Source organism: Stegostoma tigrinum, chromosome 4 (assembly GCF_030684315.1).
Source record: "Stegostoma tigrinum isolate sSteTig4 chromosome 4, sSteTig4.hap1, whole genome shotgun sequence".
Taxonomy (NCBI): domain Eukaryota; kingdom Metazoa; phylum Chordata; class Chondrichthyes; order Orectolobiformes; family Stegostomatidae; genus Stegostoma; species Stegostoma tigrinum.
Window position 1 is genome coordinate 71361854 of NC_081357.1, and position 17219 is coordinate 71379072.

Consider the following 17219-nt stretch of genomic DNA (forward strand, 5'->3'; position numbering starts at 1 on the left):
ATCCAGACTTTTTTATTGAATTCACATTCCACCATCTGCCATAGCAGGATTTGCATGTGGGTCCGAGAATATTACCTGAGTTTCTGGATTAATAGCCCCACGGGACAAATCCAATTTGGCCAATTACCACCTCATCAGTCTACTTCAACCACCAAAGAAGTGATTGAAGGCATCATCATCATCACTGCTATCAAGCAGTACGCTCTTAGCAATAATTTGCTCAGTGATGTTCAGTTTGGGTTCTGCCAGGGCCACTCAGCTCCTGACCTCATTACAGCTTTCGTTCAAGCATGGGCAGAATAACTGAATTCCGGAGGTGAAACAGAGTGACAGCCTTTGACATCAAGGCCACATATAACTAAGTGTGTCATAAAGGAGCCCTGGAGTCATACCTGGTACAAAGGAAAGTGGTTGTGGTTCCTGGAGTTCCGTCACCTCAGCTCCAGATATCTCTGTAGGAGTTATTCAGTGTAGTGTCTTCAGTCTAGCTACCTATACTGCTTCATTAATACATTCCTTTCGTCATAAAGTCAGAAGTGGGGTGTTTGCTGCTGAATGATTAGCACCATTCATGACTTCTCAGATAGTGAAACAGTCCAGGTTCCAAATGGAGCAAGATCTGGACAATATCCAGACTTGGGCTGAAAAGTGGCAAGTAACATCGGGCCAAGAAAGCGGCAGGTAACCATCAATTCTTGACATTCAATGACATTACCGTCGCTGAATCCCCAAAATCAATGTCCTGCGGTTTCCATTGACCAGCAACTCAACTGGACCATCCATATGAATACTTCTACTTTAAGAGCGGCTAGGAATCCTGCAGCAAGTGACTCACCTCCTGACACCCCCCACGCCTGTCCACCGTTTACAAGGCATGTCAGGATAGAACCACTTGAGTGGTCAAGTGCAACCTGACGTCATCCAGGATAAATTAGCTAGCTTGATTGGTAATATATCCACAAACACACGCACATGCTCCTGATGCTCAGTAGCAGTACTATATACCATCTACATGATGTACTGCATAAATTCACCAAGGCTCCTTCAACGACACTAAACCCACAACTACGACAATCTAGAAAGACAGGCAGAAGATACATGGGTAAAACAACACTTGAGTTCCCCTCCAAGTCACCCACCAAACTGACTTAGAAATACATCAAACTGAGTCAAAACCTTCGAACTCCCTGCTTAACAGCGTACACCGAGTAGGCTGAAGAGCTCAGTTTCCCGCCACCACCTTTTAGGACAGCCAATAAATGTTGTCCCAACCTGCCATGTTCACATTCCTTGAATGAATAAAAATAAGCCTGAAGATCCATTCTGTGCTAGAAAGCTGCTCTGTAGTTGTTCATATGCAGCTGCTGCTGCCTCTAGAGGTTCCACAGCAGTTGTAAAAGCCAGCAGTGATGGTAGCTGCTGCTGTTCTTGTGCCTACAAAACCTGTTTTTACAGCTGTTTCTGCATGGTGACAGCCCCACCAGATATACAACAGGTTTGAACTGTTTGAGTCTCATTTGAAGTATATCTGTGAGAAATGCAAGATAGGGCACACAGCCTTTATGAAAAGGACTCCTGTTCCTAATATCCTTTGCAGTGAATCTACATGTTATGCTCTCTGAGAGTAGTGTAGAACTTCTACGAGGAACCACATGCAGTCACGAAGTGTTTAACAGATGTGCTGTTTGTGACCTAACAAAGTGCCCATAGTGTCTCAGCATGGAGCAGGTGCCTCTCCCTCACTCCACCTTCTCTGTCAGTAGTCATGTTCTAGTTACCTGTTATGTGTGAGGATAAAACAGCTGTAAAGCATTCATTTGCAGTCCTTCTTACTATGTGCCCTGGCCAACGTAATCAAAGACCTCTCCCACCCTGGTTATTTTCTCTTCCGTTGGGCAAAGGTATAAAAGTTTCAATACACATAGGAACAGATTCAGGAACAGCTTCTTCCCCGCTGTTATCAGACTTTTGAACAGACATCGCAAATGTTAATGTTGACCTTGCACTCTGCACCTTCTCTACAGCTGTAACACCATGTTCTGCACTCTGTTCTGTTACCCTGATGGGCTTTGATCTGCCTGTAGAGCACACAAAACAACACTTTTCACCGCATCTTTGTGCATGTGACAACAATAAATCACATCAAATCAACTGGGAAGATGAGATTGTGATCAAAAGTATTATTACATTCAGATTTGTTGATCTGAGGGATCACAAAATGGCAATCAGAGGGTACAAATAAGTCTTATGATTATTTTGTGAGTCCACTGCAGAACTGGATGCTCTGAATATTGGTTTCTACTTTAACTATAAATTGAAGGCAGATTATAATAGCATTGTTTGGTGATTGCAGTTGTTTTGTAGATGATCTCATACACAAACTTCACACTTTGCCCCATGAAGAAAGTTACTTCTGTCACTTTGAGGGTACTGCTATACATTGAAACCTTCTTGTACAGTATGTAAGGTTCCAATTTGCATTAGCATGAGTACCTTGCAGGATCCACCTGTGACTTGCGAATGACCCCCATTCTTAGATTACAACATAATAGGAGACATTATGTATCCCCAAAGATCCTTCCTTCACCCCGATTTTTATTGAGCATCTTTACGTTATCATAAATATATCTCCCTTGCCCTGGAGCTTATGAATCAGGAATTCCTGCTGCCTTTGTTGACTCTGTACCTCCACATTATCAAGGTCGGAGTGAGCATGATGGGCTTTGCATTGCCATCCCCCTCCAATGAAGTACCAAGTCTCCCCCCCCCCCCCCCTCCCCCTCCCCTGCCGTTACTGTGAACATTGCCTCAGCAACTGAATATAATGAGGCGTGATGTTTCAAATTCCCAGAGCCCTGAACAGTGTCAACTCTGGACCCCTGAAAAGCCCCTGGTGATATTTCACCCCACCCCCCAGCCCCACTTCTGATTGACTGCGCCCACCCCCTAGTCTACCTTGCTAGGATGTCCTCCACACTGACTTTGCAATAGGACATGACTGACTGACCATCAAGGTCCATACTGATTTCACTTGGCTGTCAGTACTGATACTGACCCAATTCCCAGACTTGTGTTGGACCACCTGCCTTATTGACAGTGGCCAATCCCTGTGCTCTATAAATGCTCCAGCCCCTAGACTGAATATGGTGATACCCCTTACTGAGCTCTGCCCTCTCTTCACTGAGGACACCTTGATTTTGACTTTTATACATTACCATTGAGAACTACAGTTCAAATCAACAGTAAGAATCTGATTTTAGTGCTCTCATCTGATTAGTTTGTCGTGCTTGTCGTTACTGTCACCATCTTAGAGAAGGGAAAGTCACACTGTCTGTTCCTGCAAGCCCTTTAAGCTAGTTTTATTTCAACTTGCCTCTCCTCTTCAGCATCATCAGATGTAGCAGTTCACACTTTCTCTTACTATTAAATTTCATCTGCTGTGTGTCTGCTTATTTTACCAATCTGTTTGCATCCTGCCCTCATTGTTTACTACAATGTAGAGTTCTTTATCATCTGCAGAATTTGAAATCATGCTCTGTATGTCCACATCAGTCATTGCAATATATCAGAAACTATCTATCATTAAGGGAAGAGGTCCTCCTACTGATCCCTGAATAGCACCATTGTATCCTTCTCTTCATTCTGAGGAGCATATATTCGCCACTTGTTCCTGGAGAGGCCTTGAATTGACAATGGAGCCAGGGCAGACCTGAGTGCAAGGTTTCCATGTGGTGAGACAATCGGTGCTATATAATTCGCAATAGCTATAGTAATCTGGAAGACTGATAGATGAATTCCAGGAAAATAGAAGAATTCACTGACAATCCCTCCCAGCATCAGTAATGTGCTGCAGCTTTCTCTTTGCTTTGGCTGAATTCCTTCATTGTTTCCAGATGTACCTTCTTTGTCATTTTCCTTTTCTTTCAATTGTCTGGGAGATCAGGGATCTTGTTTGGTTCTCTTTGCTGATATCCTCACTGAGATACTTGTGGGAAGCAAGTTGGCCATTATATTGTTACCAAATATCTAAGGTCCTCTGGAAAGATCATATTCATTTTATTCCCTGTAACCACTCATGTTTTTAAGTCAAATCTAGTATGTCTGTGACCTGACAGAGTGGAAACTCCAAATGGAATCTTACAATGGTTGGATTGACATGGGTTAGGGTGAAAAATTGGCGGGTTCACAAACAAAGTTCAGCAAAGCCTGTCTCGCCATCAGCAACAACTCGCTGCATCTTTTATACAACTGTCGGGTGTCGACGTGAGATTCTTACTAGGCAAGTTGTATGGCAGCTCCACACTAACAGTATTTGTCAAGTTGCACAATGGCCTTTTATAGAAAAGTGCTGGTTCCAAGGATGCCAGTCAATAGTCACACATACCCTGCTGCGGCGAGTAGTTCTGGGAATGGCGGTTGGTAGAATGAAACGAGAATTCCACAAGTGAGATACCAGAGGAATAGTGTCAGTCAGTCTTTGATATTTTGTTGATTCAATTTTTGATTCAATAATAAGTTAAGTTTTGTACGATGGTGAGAAAGTGTACTGAACTTATGGAAAGATATCCTTCATGAAATTCAATGAGACTGATCGAGAAAAAGGGTAGGTTTCAGAGTTTTATGTCCTGCTGCTGCCATGCACCCAACATTTTGGTTATTTGTGTCTATGAAGAATGAAAATAAATGATTTTTTTGTCAAGGTTAAAAGGAATGTTTGTGAAGATTGTACAGAGATTTGATATTAGATATTAACTTCATTTTTTCTTCTTATAGTTGTGGTTGACAGCTATGTATCAGGGTCTGAAGGCAGGTACCTTTTTCTGGCCTGGGTCTGAAGTCAAGATAAATGGATCATATCCAAATTTTTACAAACTGTATGATAGGTGAGTAGAACAATAGCTGGTTTATTTTCTTTGTTTACCAAAGCATCATTCAATTTGTATTTTGAGTTAATGGAGGCATTGGAATTATTCTGAACTTTATTTTGAGCATGCCAAGGTGCTCTTGGGAGGACACGCATGTCCTGTCATACAGAGCGTGCGCCTATTCCTGCTGCATCACTGTTTTTCTAAATTCATTTTTGTGGGATGTGGGCATCGCTGGCCAGCCAGCATTTCTTGCCCAGCCCTAGTTGCCCTTGAGAAGGTGGTGGTGAGTTGCCTTCTTGAACCACTGCAGTCCTCCTGCTGCGGGTTGACCCACAATGTTATTAGGGATGGAATTCCAGGATTTTGACCGTGCTGGTGATGGAACTGCGATATATTTCTAAGTCAGGATGGTGAGTGGCTTAGAGGGGAACTTGGAGATGGTGGTGTTCCCATAAGTCTGATGCCCTTGTCCTTCTAGATGGAAGTGGCCGTGTGTTTGGGAGGTGCTGTCTGGTGAATTTCTGTAGTGCATCTAGTAGATAGTACACACTGCTGCTGCTGAGCGTCGGTGGTGGAGGGAATGGATGGTTGTAGATGTAGTGCCAGTCAAATGGGCTGCTTTGTCCTGGATGATGGCAAGCTTCTTGTTGGGGCTGCACCCATCCAAGCAAGTGGGGAGTATTCCATCACCCTCCTAATTTGTGCCTTGTAGATGGTGGACAGGCTTTGAGTCAGGAGGTGAGTTACTCGCTATAGTATTCCTAGTTTCTGACCTGCTGTTGTGGCCACTCTATTTATGTGGTGAGTCCAGTTAAGGTTCTGGTCAATGATAACACCTAGAATGTTGGTAGTGTGGGATTCAGTGGTGGTAACACCAGGACAGTGAATAGTTTGACTGTTATTGGTGATGGTCATAGTCTTGCCACTTGTCAGCCCAAATTAATACTGAACAGGCTCTCCATCGGGCCGAATGATACCAGTGTGGAATGCTTTGACCACAGACACTTAGTGACAATCATTTTGTGACTCAGTAGACCCGTGGTAGCCGATGAAAGGCAGATTCACCAAGGAGATGAAAATCGTAAGTTCCACAATAAGTGGATAGCAATTTTAATGATTGATAATCTAAATGGTAATGATGAAAATGACCAAACTATTTGGGAATATTATGCATTACAAAACAATTTAGTTATGTGGCAGTAAAACTTGTCTTCGTTCATTTAGCACTGAATTTAAGAATAATTACAAATTTGTAAAATTGTGTATTTTTCCTCTTTCAAGTTCTATTTCATTTGAAGAAAGAATTTACACAGTTCTTAAATGGCTTGATTTGCCAAAGGAAACCAGGTAATTATTTATATTTTTAAAATCTATAGTTGGCGTGATTAAGCCACATTTACAAAATAAATCATTCTTATTGCTGTTTAGTCCATTTAAAACATAAGTTGGTCATAAGTTTTGAATTATCTTCTCGTCTGTTCCAACAAGTCACTGTGCTGATTTGAGTGTGGTTCCACTGGCTACCGTTCCAAGAAAACATCTGAATGACTGTTCATGTATGAATTTGCAGGAAGTGTTAGCAGATTTTCTGGAACAAGACATAGCTGTGTTCAGACTTGTTCACACTTATGATCCATGCTTCCATCTAGGGGCCCCTTGATATCCTTTGGTCCTAAGCTGGCTTCAGCTAACAGGGCACAGGTCAGCCTTTCAGAATAGGATACTTCTTGGTCACTGACCTCCTTAGAACCACATAAAACTGCATATTTACACATTGAACTTGAATACAATGTGTTATAATTAATCCTCTTTACCGTGAATGTAAATCCTTGAAATAGAAACGCAAAGCTTGTTGTTGGTTGCCTTAATAACTGTTTCTAGCGGTGTGTTTATTCAGCTGCCTTGCATATTTGAGTAAATTCTCATTGTCCTGGCACTGGTCTGAACAGCACAAAACTTTAGGATTTTAACCTCCAGAATGCCATTTAGCAATTTGCAATTTTATATTTCAGATATAATCTGGTGATTCAGTTAGAATCGGGTCATTCTTTTCAAAGAAAGCGCTGAAAACCATTTTTTTCCAAGAAAATTAATATTGTTGTTCTCTTCCCACCCCTCCTACCCCACACCATCCTCGATCATCATGACTTTGCTGAATAATAAAAAGGGAACTATGGGGGGGGTGCGGGGAATAGTAAAAGTACCTAAGTTTTCAATTATTTATCCAATTGCCCTTTTAGGTCTTCTCCTTAAGAGTAGCTCAAGCTGCTGCCATTTCTTGATGATGTTAAATCAGACATCTAATACTGAATGGTAAATTTAGTGTTAACAGTTTTAGTTAACATATTTTATGTAGGTCTCAAAGTGCTTCGCATATGGTGGGTTGTTTTGGAGGGGGGTGACTGCTGTTATGTTAACAGATCTGCCATTGGTACACAGCAAGATCCAAAATATAAGAATTGTTAAGTTTTACTTTATTGAGCTTAGGGATTAGCTGATGATGAGTAACCCAGCGGTAAGAACAGGCTACAAAATTTATTCAGCCAAGATTCCTAACATTCCTGGACATAACTCCTATTCATCCTGAATGGCAACTGTCCAGCCAGGATTATCAGTTTGAGGTCACACTTCGCCACCTGATTATTTCCGACTAAAACAATTTAGGCTTTAGTTATGATACCAATTTCACATTGTTATGAAGGGATCCTGAATGTACATTAATTTGTAAAGTGGTTGATTGTGTTACTTGGCCATAAACGTTCTAAACCCATGTTGAGATCAAGTGTTTGTACACTTGTGGTCTTCTGACATTATAAATTATCTGTTCGGGAAGTTAAGCACTTCACGCCATCATTAACGTCCATTGCAAAACAGCAGGTACATTTAGTAATAGTAGGAACTGCAGATGCTGGAGAATCAGAGCTAACAAGGTGTAGAGCTGGATGAACACAGCAGGCCAAGCAGCATCAGAGGAGCTGGAAAGCTAACGTTTTGGGCCTAGACCCTTCTTCAGAAAGGGACACTTTCTGAAGAAGGGTCGAGGCCTAAAATGTCAGCCTTCCTGCTCCTCTGCTGCTTGGCCTGCTGTGTTCCTCCAGCTTTACACCTTATTATCTCAGGTACATTTAGCAATCTTTTTGCTAAGAAATTGCTTCAAACCTTTCCTTTTCAATTCATCTTAAAATTCTTAGCTGTCTGTCTATTTTGTTTGCAGTTCTCTGCATCCTTTGGAATCTTTCTCAAATAATGACACATTTCTAAGTGATGCAATTGATGTTCTATTTTAACATTAATTGTTACTGATCTAGAGCTTTACTCACTGTCAGCACGTATTGGAAGTGTGTGGACCCAAAGTATAGGCCTGAAATGTTATCTTTGAACAATGATTTTCATAGTTTCTGTCTCAAATACCGCTTGTGAAAAAGCATTTAATTTGTTAATTGTCCATGGTATGAAAGTATTTCATCTGACCTCCTCTCTCCTTCTTCTAGAGACATTTTGGAACTTCTTCCCTGTTGTTACCTATCGACTACCTCCAGAAACAATTATTCACTGTTTTTCTATAAATCTGATTGCAATTTTGTGAATCTGTGTTAGCCTTTAGTGCTGCAATGCAGTAGGATTGTGGGGACGGGATACTTTTCACACCTTTCTTCATATTTATAATCTTGCATTGGAGTTGTGCCAGACGTATATCGTTGTATACTTTTTCCTAGCTTTGGAAGTAGGTCATACACAGATTTCTACTCAATATCACACTGATAACAACATTTTCTACTCATTGTCCCAATATATGAAACCCCTAAAATGCAAATTTTCTTCTTTATTGCCTTTGCAATTGTCATTCTTGCCTCTTAATGACATTTATTATCCCTACCCCTAGATTAAGAATGATGTTACATTTGCTAGCTCTGAATGCTTAATCTAAAAGTGATTAGCTGTGATGTACGCTGTACTGGCACACTTTTTTGCAATTATTTTTGATTAAATTATGATGGAACTATTTGAAAATGTCAGCTGACCCCTTAATACTTTAGTTATATTCAGAGGATGTTGATTTTTATTTTTACAACCAGCAATGGAGTGATCTATTAATAACTCACAGCTACTCCATTGACTGGTACATGTGATTACATGCAATTTTTAACTGTTAATATGCTCCAGTATAATTCAGATGTTAAGAATTAGTGCCTATGTGTCTTTCAAGATAGATCTGTTGCTGTTGTTTTAGGCCTGACTTTTACACCCTATATTTGAGGGAACCAGATAATTCAGGGCATATACATGGGCCTAATAGCAACAAAGTAAGTATCTTTCATTCACTATTCTATAAGGTGATTAAGTTAATTTAGTAATTTTATTAAATCTAATATTAGGTACTTCCACTGCATCGAGATGAGATTGTGTGTGTTGACAGTAGACAAAAGTGTGTAATCTTTCTGTAATAAGTAATATCACAGATGACTGACACAAGATGAATGACCTTATTTAATTGAGCTCACCAGAGAGTGCTACATTGTTCCCTGGGCTGGGAAAGAGAATTAAAAATCAACCCATTGACCTCTGTCAATTATACATTTGTGTAAATGTCAGGTAAAAGCAGAATTAAACCTTGATCTCAAGACATGCACTTATATAAGCACACTTGCACAAACCCTCATTAATCAGACCAGCATTTTGCTGAAGACTTACGTTTTTATCTAGACCAATTGATGGCCCATTGCACTGCCACCCTGAATAGGATCCCTTGAATGGTTCGTCTTTCTTATATGGCAGAACAAAAATAAATGAACCTTGAGGATGCACAGGCAGTGGAACGGCTGATCTTATCAGAGGAAGAGCTTGACTACGCCATGGTAAGGATTGGGCAGGGGATGCAGAAGGGGAGCATTTTACTACATGAGCATATCCAGCTGAACAGTAGGTATTCAGGCTTGGGATACCAGAATGAGATTCTGCCAAGAAGCTATAAATGTGATCAGTCTGATCCTGAAACGGTGGAACTAATAAACTCTTGAGGCTCGAAGGCCTTGCCAAATCAAGGCAATTGTTTCAAGCCTGCACCGATGCACAAACAGTTGTCATGAGTGAAGATTCTGGACTCTTAACATCACAGAGAATTGGACTACTGTGTTGCGAGGAGCTCCTATTTTGTTCACTGTTTGAGCATGGTCAATCTAATCTTCCATCTCCATTTAACAATAGGTGCTTTGTGAGCACACAAAAGCAACAGTCCACATAACTCTGCAATTATCCATTCAGTGATCTGCCCCAAATGAAGTCCTCCACATTCAGACACTTCCCTGCAATTTGGCCCTTGTTGCCTTGGTGGAGACGGCGGTGGCCGACTCATGTTCTGATTGCTCTGGCAATCATCTGCACTGTGGACTGACTCATTAGATCTCTCCCGAGGCCGACTTATTTGCAGAGGCAGCCCTCATCACTGGATCCTGTATCATTAATCCCCTTCTCTCAGAGACCCCCAACGTGATGAGGGAACCTAGTTGTGGCACACTCATTCTCTGTATTCATATACTCACTCCTCGATTGGAGCTCCCAATGGATTGAGGGAAACTGTCTCTGGAACCCAATAGGCATTCCGTCCAGCTGTTCTTGAGCCACTAGCTTGTCGGGCCTGCATGGTACTACTCGTATGGACATCATTGGGTGCGTTCTGAATAGATGGGTCCAAGTTCTGTAAAACTCCATTGTTACGAAGACACTTCACATTTAAAATTTAGAGATATTAAGAACTGCCAATGGTGGAGTCAGAGGTAACACTGCGCGGAGCTGGAGGAACACAGCAGACCAGGCAGCATCCAAGGAGCAGAAAAGCTGATATTTCAGGTCAAGACCCTTTTTCTGAAGTAGGATCCCAACCTGAAACGTTCGTTTTCCTGCTTCTCTAATGCTGCCTGGCCTGCTGTGTTCCTCCGGCTCCACACTGTGTTATCTCTCACATTTAACATTGCCTGGAGGGCTTATGTTCTCATTTGTAATAGTGGTCAATTACACTTTGCACACAAATCCAAAAAAGAAAGATAAAACCAAGATTCCAACATACATCCAAGTTATTTGGAGATGCACTTACACATAGCCATGCCCGAGGAAGGTGAAGATAGAAAACCAAAGTCTTGCGGAAGCTTTTTCTTGTACCTCATTGAACCTACAGAAAAGCGATTCCTAAAATATTGCTGTTAATAATATTGTTCTAAGAATGAAAGCCCGCTCACAATATTTTAAACTTGCTGCCATTTAAATTATTTCCTCACTAGCCAATGGCTGCCAATGCTTATTTGAATTTTGTCCACTTCAGAAGCAATTCACCTCCATTCCCGTGCCCATGGCCACTAACTTCCTGCAAACTTGTGACTTCTCCAATTAAGTGTTCACCTTGGACAAGATTTGGAAGGTTTACAGGTTCTTACCAGGGGCAGTCTGTTGACCCAGAACCTAAACCCACCTCCCAATACTTAGCTCACCTGTAAAAATCCAATCTAGGTCTCTATTAAAAACCATTTTTGAAGTTATGCAACATTTAGCATAGCTACAAACTTCTATTTAAAAAATACCCTTAAGTAAACATCTTGGGAACATTAGATCATTTGCGGTAGCTCATTATTAAGTGCTGACTATCTGTTGTTTGCTTATCTAAAATAAAGATCAGTCTGGGACCAAGAACTACAGCAGCAATGACATGAATGACAATGACAAAGGCAAAGAGATGGTGAAAACTATTTTGGCCTTGTTTTGAATTGTAGACTGAAGACTTTTTCTTCCTTTCTCTCTCAATATATAGGTGGCGGAAGCACTAGAAAAAGTCGACATGATAGTGGGAATGCTGATGGATGGGCTCAAGCAAAGAAACCTACAGCAATGTGTCAATCTTATTCTGATATCTGACCATGGTATGATACTGGAGCTACACACACAAGTTCTCCAACATTTTGCATTGCTTGTCACTGTTTCCCATGCTGCTTTGTTCATATCATCAGCAAATTTCAATATTGTTTGCTTAATTCCCACAAACAGTGTGTTGTATTACTGTAAATGAGGGTGACATACTAAATGCATGCCTAATGAATGTCTACCTTTATTGCTCTGCAAATTGAATTGTAAACTTCTTTTATGTTCATTTGTGGTATGTGGGAGTTGCTGGCCGGCCAGCATTTATTGCCCATCCCTAGTTGCCCTTGAGAAGGTCGTGAGCTGCCTTCTTGAACTGCTGCAGTCCTCCTGCTGTAGGTTGATCCACAACGCTATTAGGGAGGGAATTCCATGATTTTGACCCAGCAACCGTGAAGGAACAGTGATATGTTTCCAAGTCAGGATGGTGAGTGGCCTGGAGGGGAACTTGGAGGTGGAGTGGAGGTGTTCCCATATGTCTTTCACCCCACAATTGAGAAGCTAATTTTTGGCCTCTTGCAAAATTACATTATCTTAACTACCTTGCTTCCTGCTCTGGGGAGTAACACATGACACTCTCATGAACATACACAACTGGCCTTTTCTGAAACCTTACTGTCAATCTCAAATTAATTGCAGTTTGACCAAATAATAAATGACTTGAAACGAAAACAGAAATTGCCAGAGAAACTCAAAATAAGTTTGGCCGAATCTGAGCACAGAAAGTGGAGTTAGTATTTCAGGTCCAATGACCCCTTCATTAGAACTATTCTGACAGGCCTGTATGGCATCTGTGAAAATATGATTAGCTTTGGCTGCATTGTCTGTTTTATAGTTCAATACTCTGCAATATTTGGTGTCATGACTTTGCTGATAATGGATGACATTATGGGGAAAACACTGGAAATCTGGTCGCAAGTGTCCAGTTTTACCTTGTTGTGAGTAACTTCCTTTTTACAGGAAGAGTGTTTAAGAGCAAAAGGAAAGTCAGCAATGAAACGTGCTGAGTCCATTAAAGTTCACTCCTGAACTTTATTACAATGTGCTTTCAGCTCTATTAGCCCATCTGGCAGGTTATTGCAAACATTTATCATCTTTAGAAATTCTTCCTGAGATGCCTTCTCTTTTAATTTTACATTTCACTGATTTCATTCTGTGTTTGGATCCATTGGCCCAGTTTATTTTAAAGCTCTTCCTAATCAGCACTCCGTCCATCATCTTAAACACTCGCTCACTTCAACAATTCACAGTGATAGCAGTGTGTAATAACTACAAGACATAATGCAGCAACTCAAGGTTCCTTTCACAATACTGTCCAAACCCTTGACTTCTACTAACTAGAAGGATAAGGGCAACAGATACATGGGCACATCACCATTTGCAAATTGTCCTCCACACACCACACACTGTTGTAACTTGGAGTTGTATCACCACTCCTTTACAGTCACTGAATCAAAATCTTGGTCCATTATTCAGAAAAACACTGTGAGTGTACCTACACCACATGGACAGTAGCAGTTCAAGATTACAGCTCATTGCTGTCATCTCGAGAACTACTAGGAACGGACTACAAATTCTACAGTCATCACATCCCAAGAACAAACCAAAAAAAATCGTCTATTTGACAAAATGCCATCTAATATTTCAAAAGGACCTAAAAATTGGAGCAGAAGTAAGCCATTTGGCCCCTGAGGCCAATTCAGCTGTTCAATAAGATCTGAGCTGCTTGAATTGTGGCTTTGGCTCCATTTTTCTGTCTGTCATAATGCTTGTTGGTCAAAGTCCATCTAACGCAGCCTTGAGTGCATTCAGTGATCTAGCCTGCACTGTGTTCTACAAAGAGAATTCCACAGACTAACAAACCTCAGGAAAAAAAAATTCCTTGCCTCTCATCTAAATGGACAATCCTCATTTTTAAAATGTGCCCCCTGGTTGTAGACCCCACCATGAGGGGAAGCATTTTCCTTCTCAATTTCACTGACTTAAATGAAGGCTGCTCTCTTTCCTTATCACTGCTGAAGCTTCTCTGATGTTTTATTGGCATTTTGTCTTTGGAATATTCTATAATTTGTCTCTTACACCCTTTCCAAATGGTAGACACCATTTTAGCTGCTCGGTGACATGGTCTCAGTTACAGAGTTCCGTTGAATACTTAGTGGAAGATAGAGAATCTGGACATAAAAAAACTTGAATTGTTTGTTCAAGCATTGACCTGTTTTAGTTGTTTGTACAGGGTAATGAGAATACTTGCCAGTTTATGTAAGACTATTCTTATACTATCTAAATGCAACACAAATGGATATCATTTACATGAAGGTCTGTGCTGAGTTTATCAACAGTTAAACTAATAGGTACAGTAAAAGTGAGCTCCAGATGCCGTAAGTAAAAATTAAAGTTGCTGTAGTTCCAGAGAACAACAGGCTGCTGTCTCATCATGAAGGGGCAACTGGTAATGAGGGTCACCGTGCCTCATACAAGGGGCAGGGCTGAGAAGGCAGAACCTTCTTCGTCAATGCAGCAAGTATTTGCCCGGAATGCTGTGGAGGGAACATGTGGCCCCAGGTTCTTGGCTTATGTTGAACTTTTGAAGGAATAGTGTTCCAAAGGTGATAACAGTTTATAATAAAGCTTTTGAATGCACCTACATAAATTTTATATTCACTGTAAAACAATTGGCTTTACTTGATTTTTTTCTATCTTGCAGGAATGGAAGAAATTGACTGTGATAAGGTTGAATATATGAGTAACTATTTAGATAACATTCAGAACATGGAGATGCGTTATGGAGCAGCTGGTCGAATAAGAGCCAAAAATGTCCCTGACGAATATTTCACATGTAGGTAATCAAAAAAATTAAACATTTCTGATATTGTCTAAGCAGCCAATTAGCAAAGCATTTTGCTTTTATGAAATCATGTTGGCTCCTCAGCAAGAGGATGAGAAACAAAGGTATGATCTTTATGCTGTTGACTTTCCCAAAATCAACAAAAATGCATGTGACTACTGCAGCAGTATTTTATCAGCAAGGAAATGACAGGAGACAGGTTGCACAATGCATGTTCCATACTGTCTATATCCTCGAAACAAAATGTAAAGTAGCTGCTGAGAATACTTGAAGTGTGCCCACTTGCTTTCTAACTCCCATTGATATTAGAATAATCCTGATATTCTCATGGTTCTTTAGAAAAATTCATGGAATCCCTACAGTGTGGAAACAGGCCATTCAGTCCAAGAAGTTCACACTGACCCTCTGAAGAGCATCCCACCCAGACCTAACCCCCACCCCATCCCTGCAACCCTGCATTTCCCACGGCTAACGCACCTAACCTTCACATCTGTGGACACTGGGTAATTTAGCATGACCAATCCATCTAACCTGTACAGCTTTGGATTGTGGGAGGAAACCAGAGCACCTGGTGAAAATCTACACAAACACTGAAAACGTGCATACTCCTCACAGTAGGTTGCCTGAGGGAGGAATCGAACGAATGTCCCTGGCACTGTGAGGCAGCACTGTTAACCACTGAACCACTGTGTGGCCTAAGTTGAAGTTTTAATACCTAAACTGTAGGGGAATTGCTGTGTTTTCAGAACCTTCTCAGACTAACACCTCATTTGTTCAAAATGTGAAGGCAGGTTACATAAATGTGACATATAGCGTATTTACAGTAGAGGGTATTGTGTGATGATGCAAATTATCTGCTTAAAATTTCAAAATGAGTTGAAAGGGTAGATTCCCATGAAATTATTTCCTCTGGTGGTATATGATTTTTAAATTAGAGCTAAGCATTTTAGGAGGAAAATCGGGATCTTGCATGTGACAAATGCCTCTTGCCAGGAAGCCATGGATGCCTGCTTCGGATGTATGAGACTTCAAGATTGAAACTAGCATTATTAGGTTAAGATATTATTATGATCTAGTGGCCTCAGTTATAATGGGGTAATGCTTAGTTGACGTTAGTGCCAGACAAGTCAGATCCCTGACTGAAATGTGACTGAATGGATTATAATGTTTCATGTAACCAAATTGATCCTTTACTAAAACAAAAACATGTGAAGATGCTGTCTTTGTTTTAATAGTAAATCAAGTGTTTATTAAAATTAGAAATGAAGATAAACAAAAAAGCTCTATTTCCTCATAACACTGATTCAAAGATATTCACAATAGAAATAACCCAAGTGATCTGTATAGATTGAACAGAAGGCCAGTTTTACATTAGAATTAGTGCAACCTGGCACAGCTCCCAAACATTGTTAAGTTAATCTAACTACACCTCTATCAGGACCTAGACCTGCTCATGTCCAGTGATAGAGATTCTTCTATTATATTGGGCTTGAAGTAATTCAAATTTCAATTTATCTACTGGAACTGTAGTTAACTCTTGCTTTATTACTATGATCTTATTTTTTTTCTTCATCTTCTTCATCTTCTTCTTCATCTTCTTCATCTTCTTCATCTTCATCTTCATCTTCATCTTCTTCATCTTCATCATCTTCATCTTCATCTTCATCTTCTTCATCTTCTTCATCTTCATCTTCATCTTCATCTTCATCTTCATCTTCATTATCCTCCTCCTGTCTCAGCTTCCTCCTAATGCAACAGTACCCCTGACTAGCTGCAGTAGCCAGATTCATGGTATAGTGGCTGGATCTGCTGTACAGAAGGGCGGGAAAAAGAGTGGAAGGGCTATAGTCATAGGAGATTTGGTTGTAAGGGGAGTAGGTAGACGGTTCTGTGGTCGTAAACGAGACTTGCGAGTGGTACGTTGCCTCCCAGGTGCATGGGTCAGGGATGTCTCAGCTCGACTGCAGGACATTCTGAGGGGGGAGGGTGAACAGCCAGCTGTAGTGGTGCATATAGGCACCAAATATAGGTAATAAATGGGATGAAGCCCTATAAGCAGAATTTAGGGAGTTAGGAGCCAAGTTAAGAAGTAGGACCTCAGAGGTAGTAATCTCAGGATTGCTACCAGTGCCACCTGCTCGTCAGAGTAGAAATGAAAGAATAGGCAGGATAAATGAGTGGCTTGAGAGACGGTGCAGGAGAGAGGTATTCAGATTTTTGGGACTTTGAGACCAATTCTGGGGGAGGTGGGACTATTACAAATTGGATGGTCTATACCTGGGCAGGACTGGAACCAGTGTGCAAGGGGTGCTTTTGTTAATGCTGTTGGGGACTGTCTAAACTAATGTGGTGGGGGATGGGTACCAAATGAGGAGGTTAGTGGACAGTAAGGAGGTGGTAACTAAAGCCTGTAAGGAACTAGATAAAGAAGTCAGTTTGACTAAGGAGAAGAATAGGCAGAGAGCAGGTGATGAATGCAAAGGGACAGGTGGTCTGAGGTGCATTTGTTTTAATGCGAGAAGTGTAGTAGGTAAGGCAGATGAACTTAGAGCTTGGACCTGGGAGTATGATGTTATTGCTATTACTGAGAATTGGTTGAG

General features: G+C 40.9%; 1 protein-coding gene across 2 annotated transcripts in view; it reads left to right on the plus strand.

The window, feature by feature from the left end:
* Positions 1–17219, plus strand: part of LOC125452714 (venom phosphodiesterase 2-like) — a 116854-nt gene that overhangs the window by 62660 nt on the left and 36975 nt on the right. For both annotated transcript variants that reach the window (XR_007247583.2, XM_048531428.2), the window contains exons 8-12: positions 4774–4883; positions 6150–6215; positions 9100–9172; positions 11668–11776; positions 14479–14610. Coding sequence is in view for 1 of the 2 variants with exons in the window: in XM_048531428.2 (XP_048387385.1) it covers positions 4774–4883; positions 6150–6215; positions 9100–9172; positions 11668–11776; positions 14479–14610 (490 nt within the window). In the remaining variant the exon portion in view is untranslated. The remainder of the gene's footprint in view (positions 1–4773; positions 4884–6149; positions 6216–9099; positions 9173–11667; positions 11777–14478; positions 14611–17219) is intronic.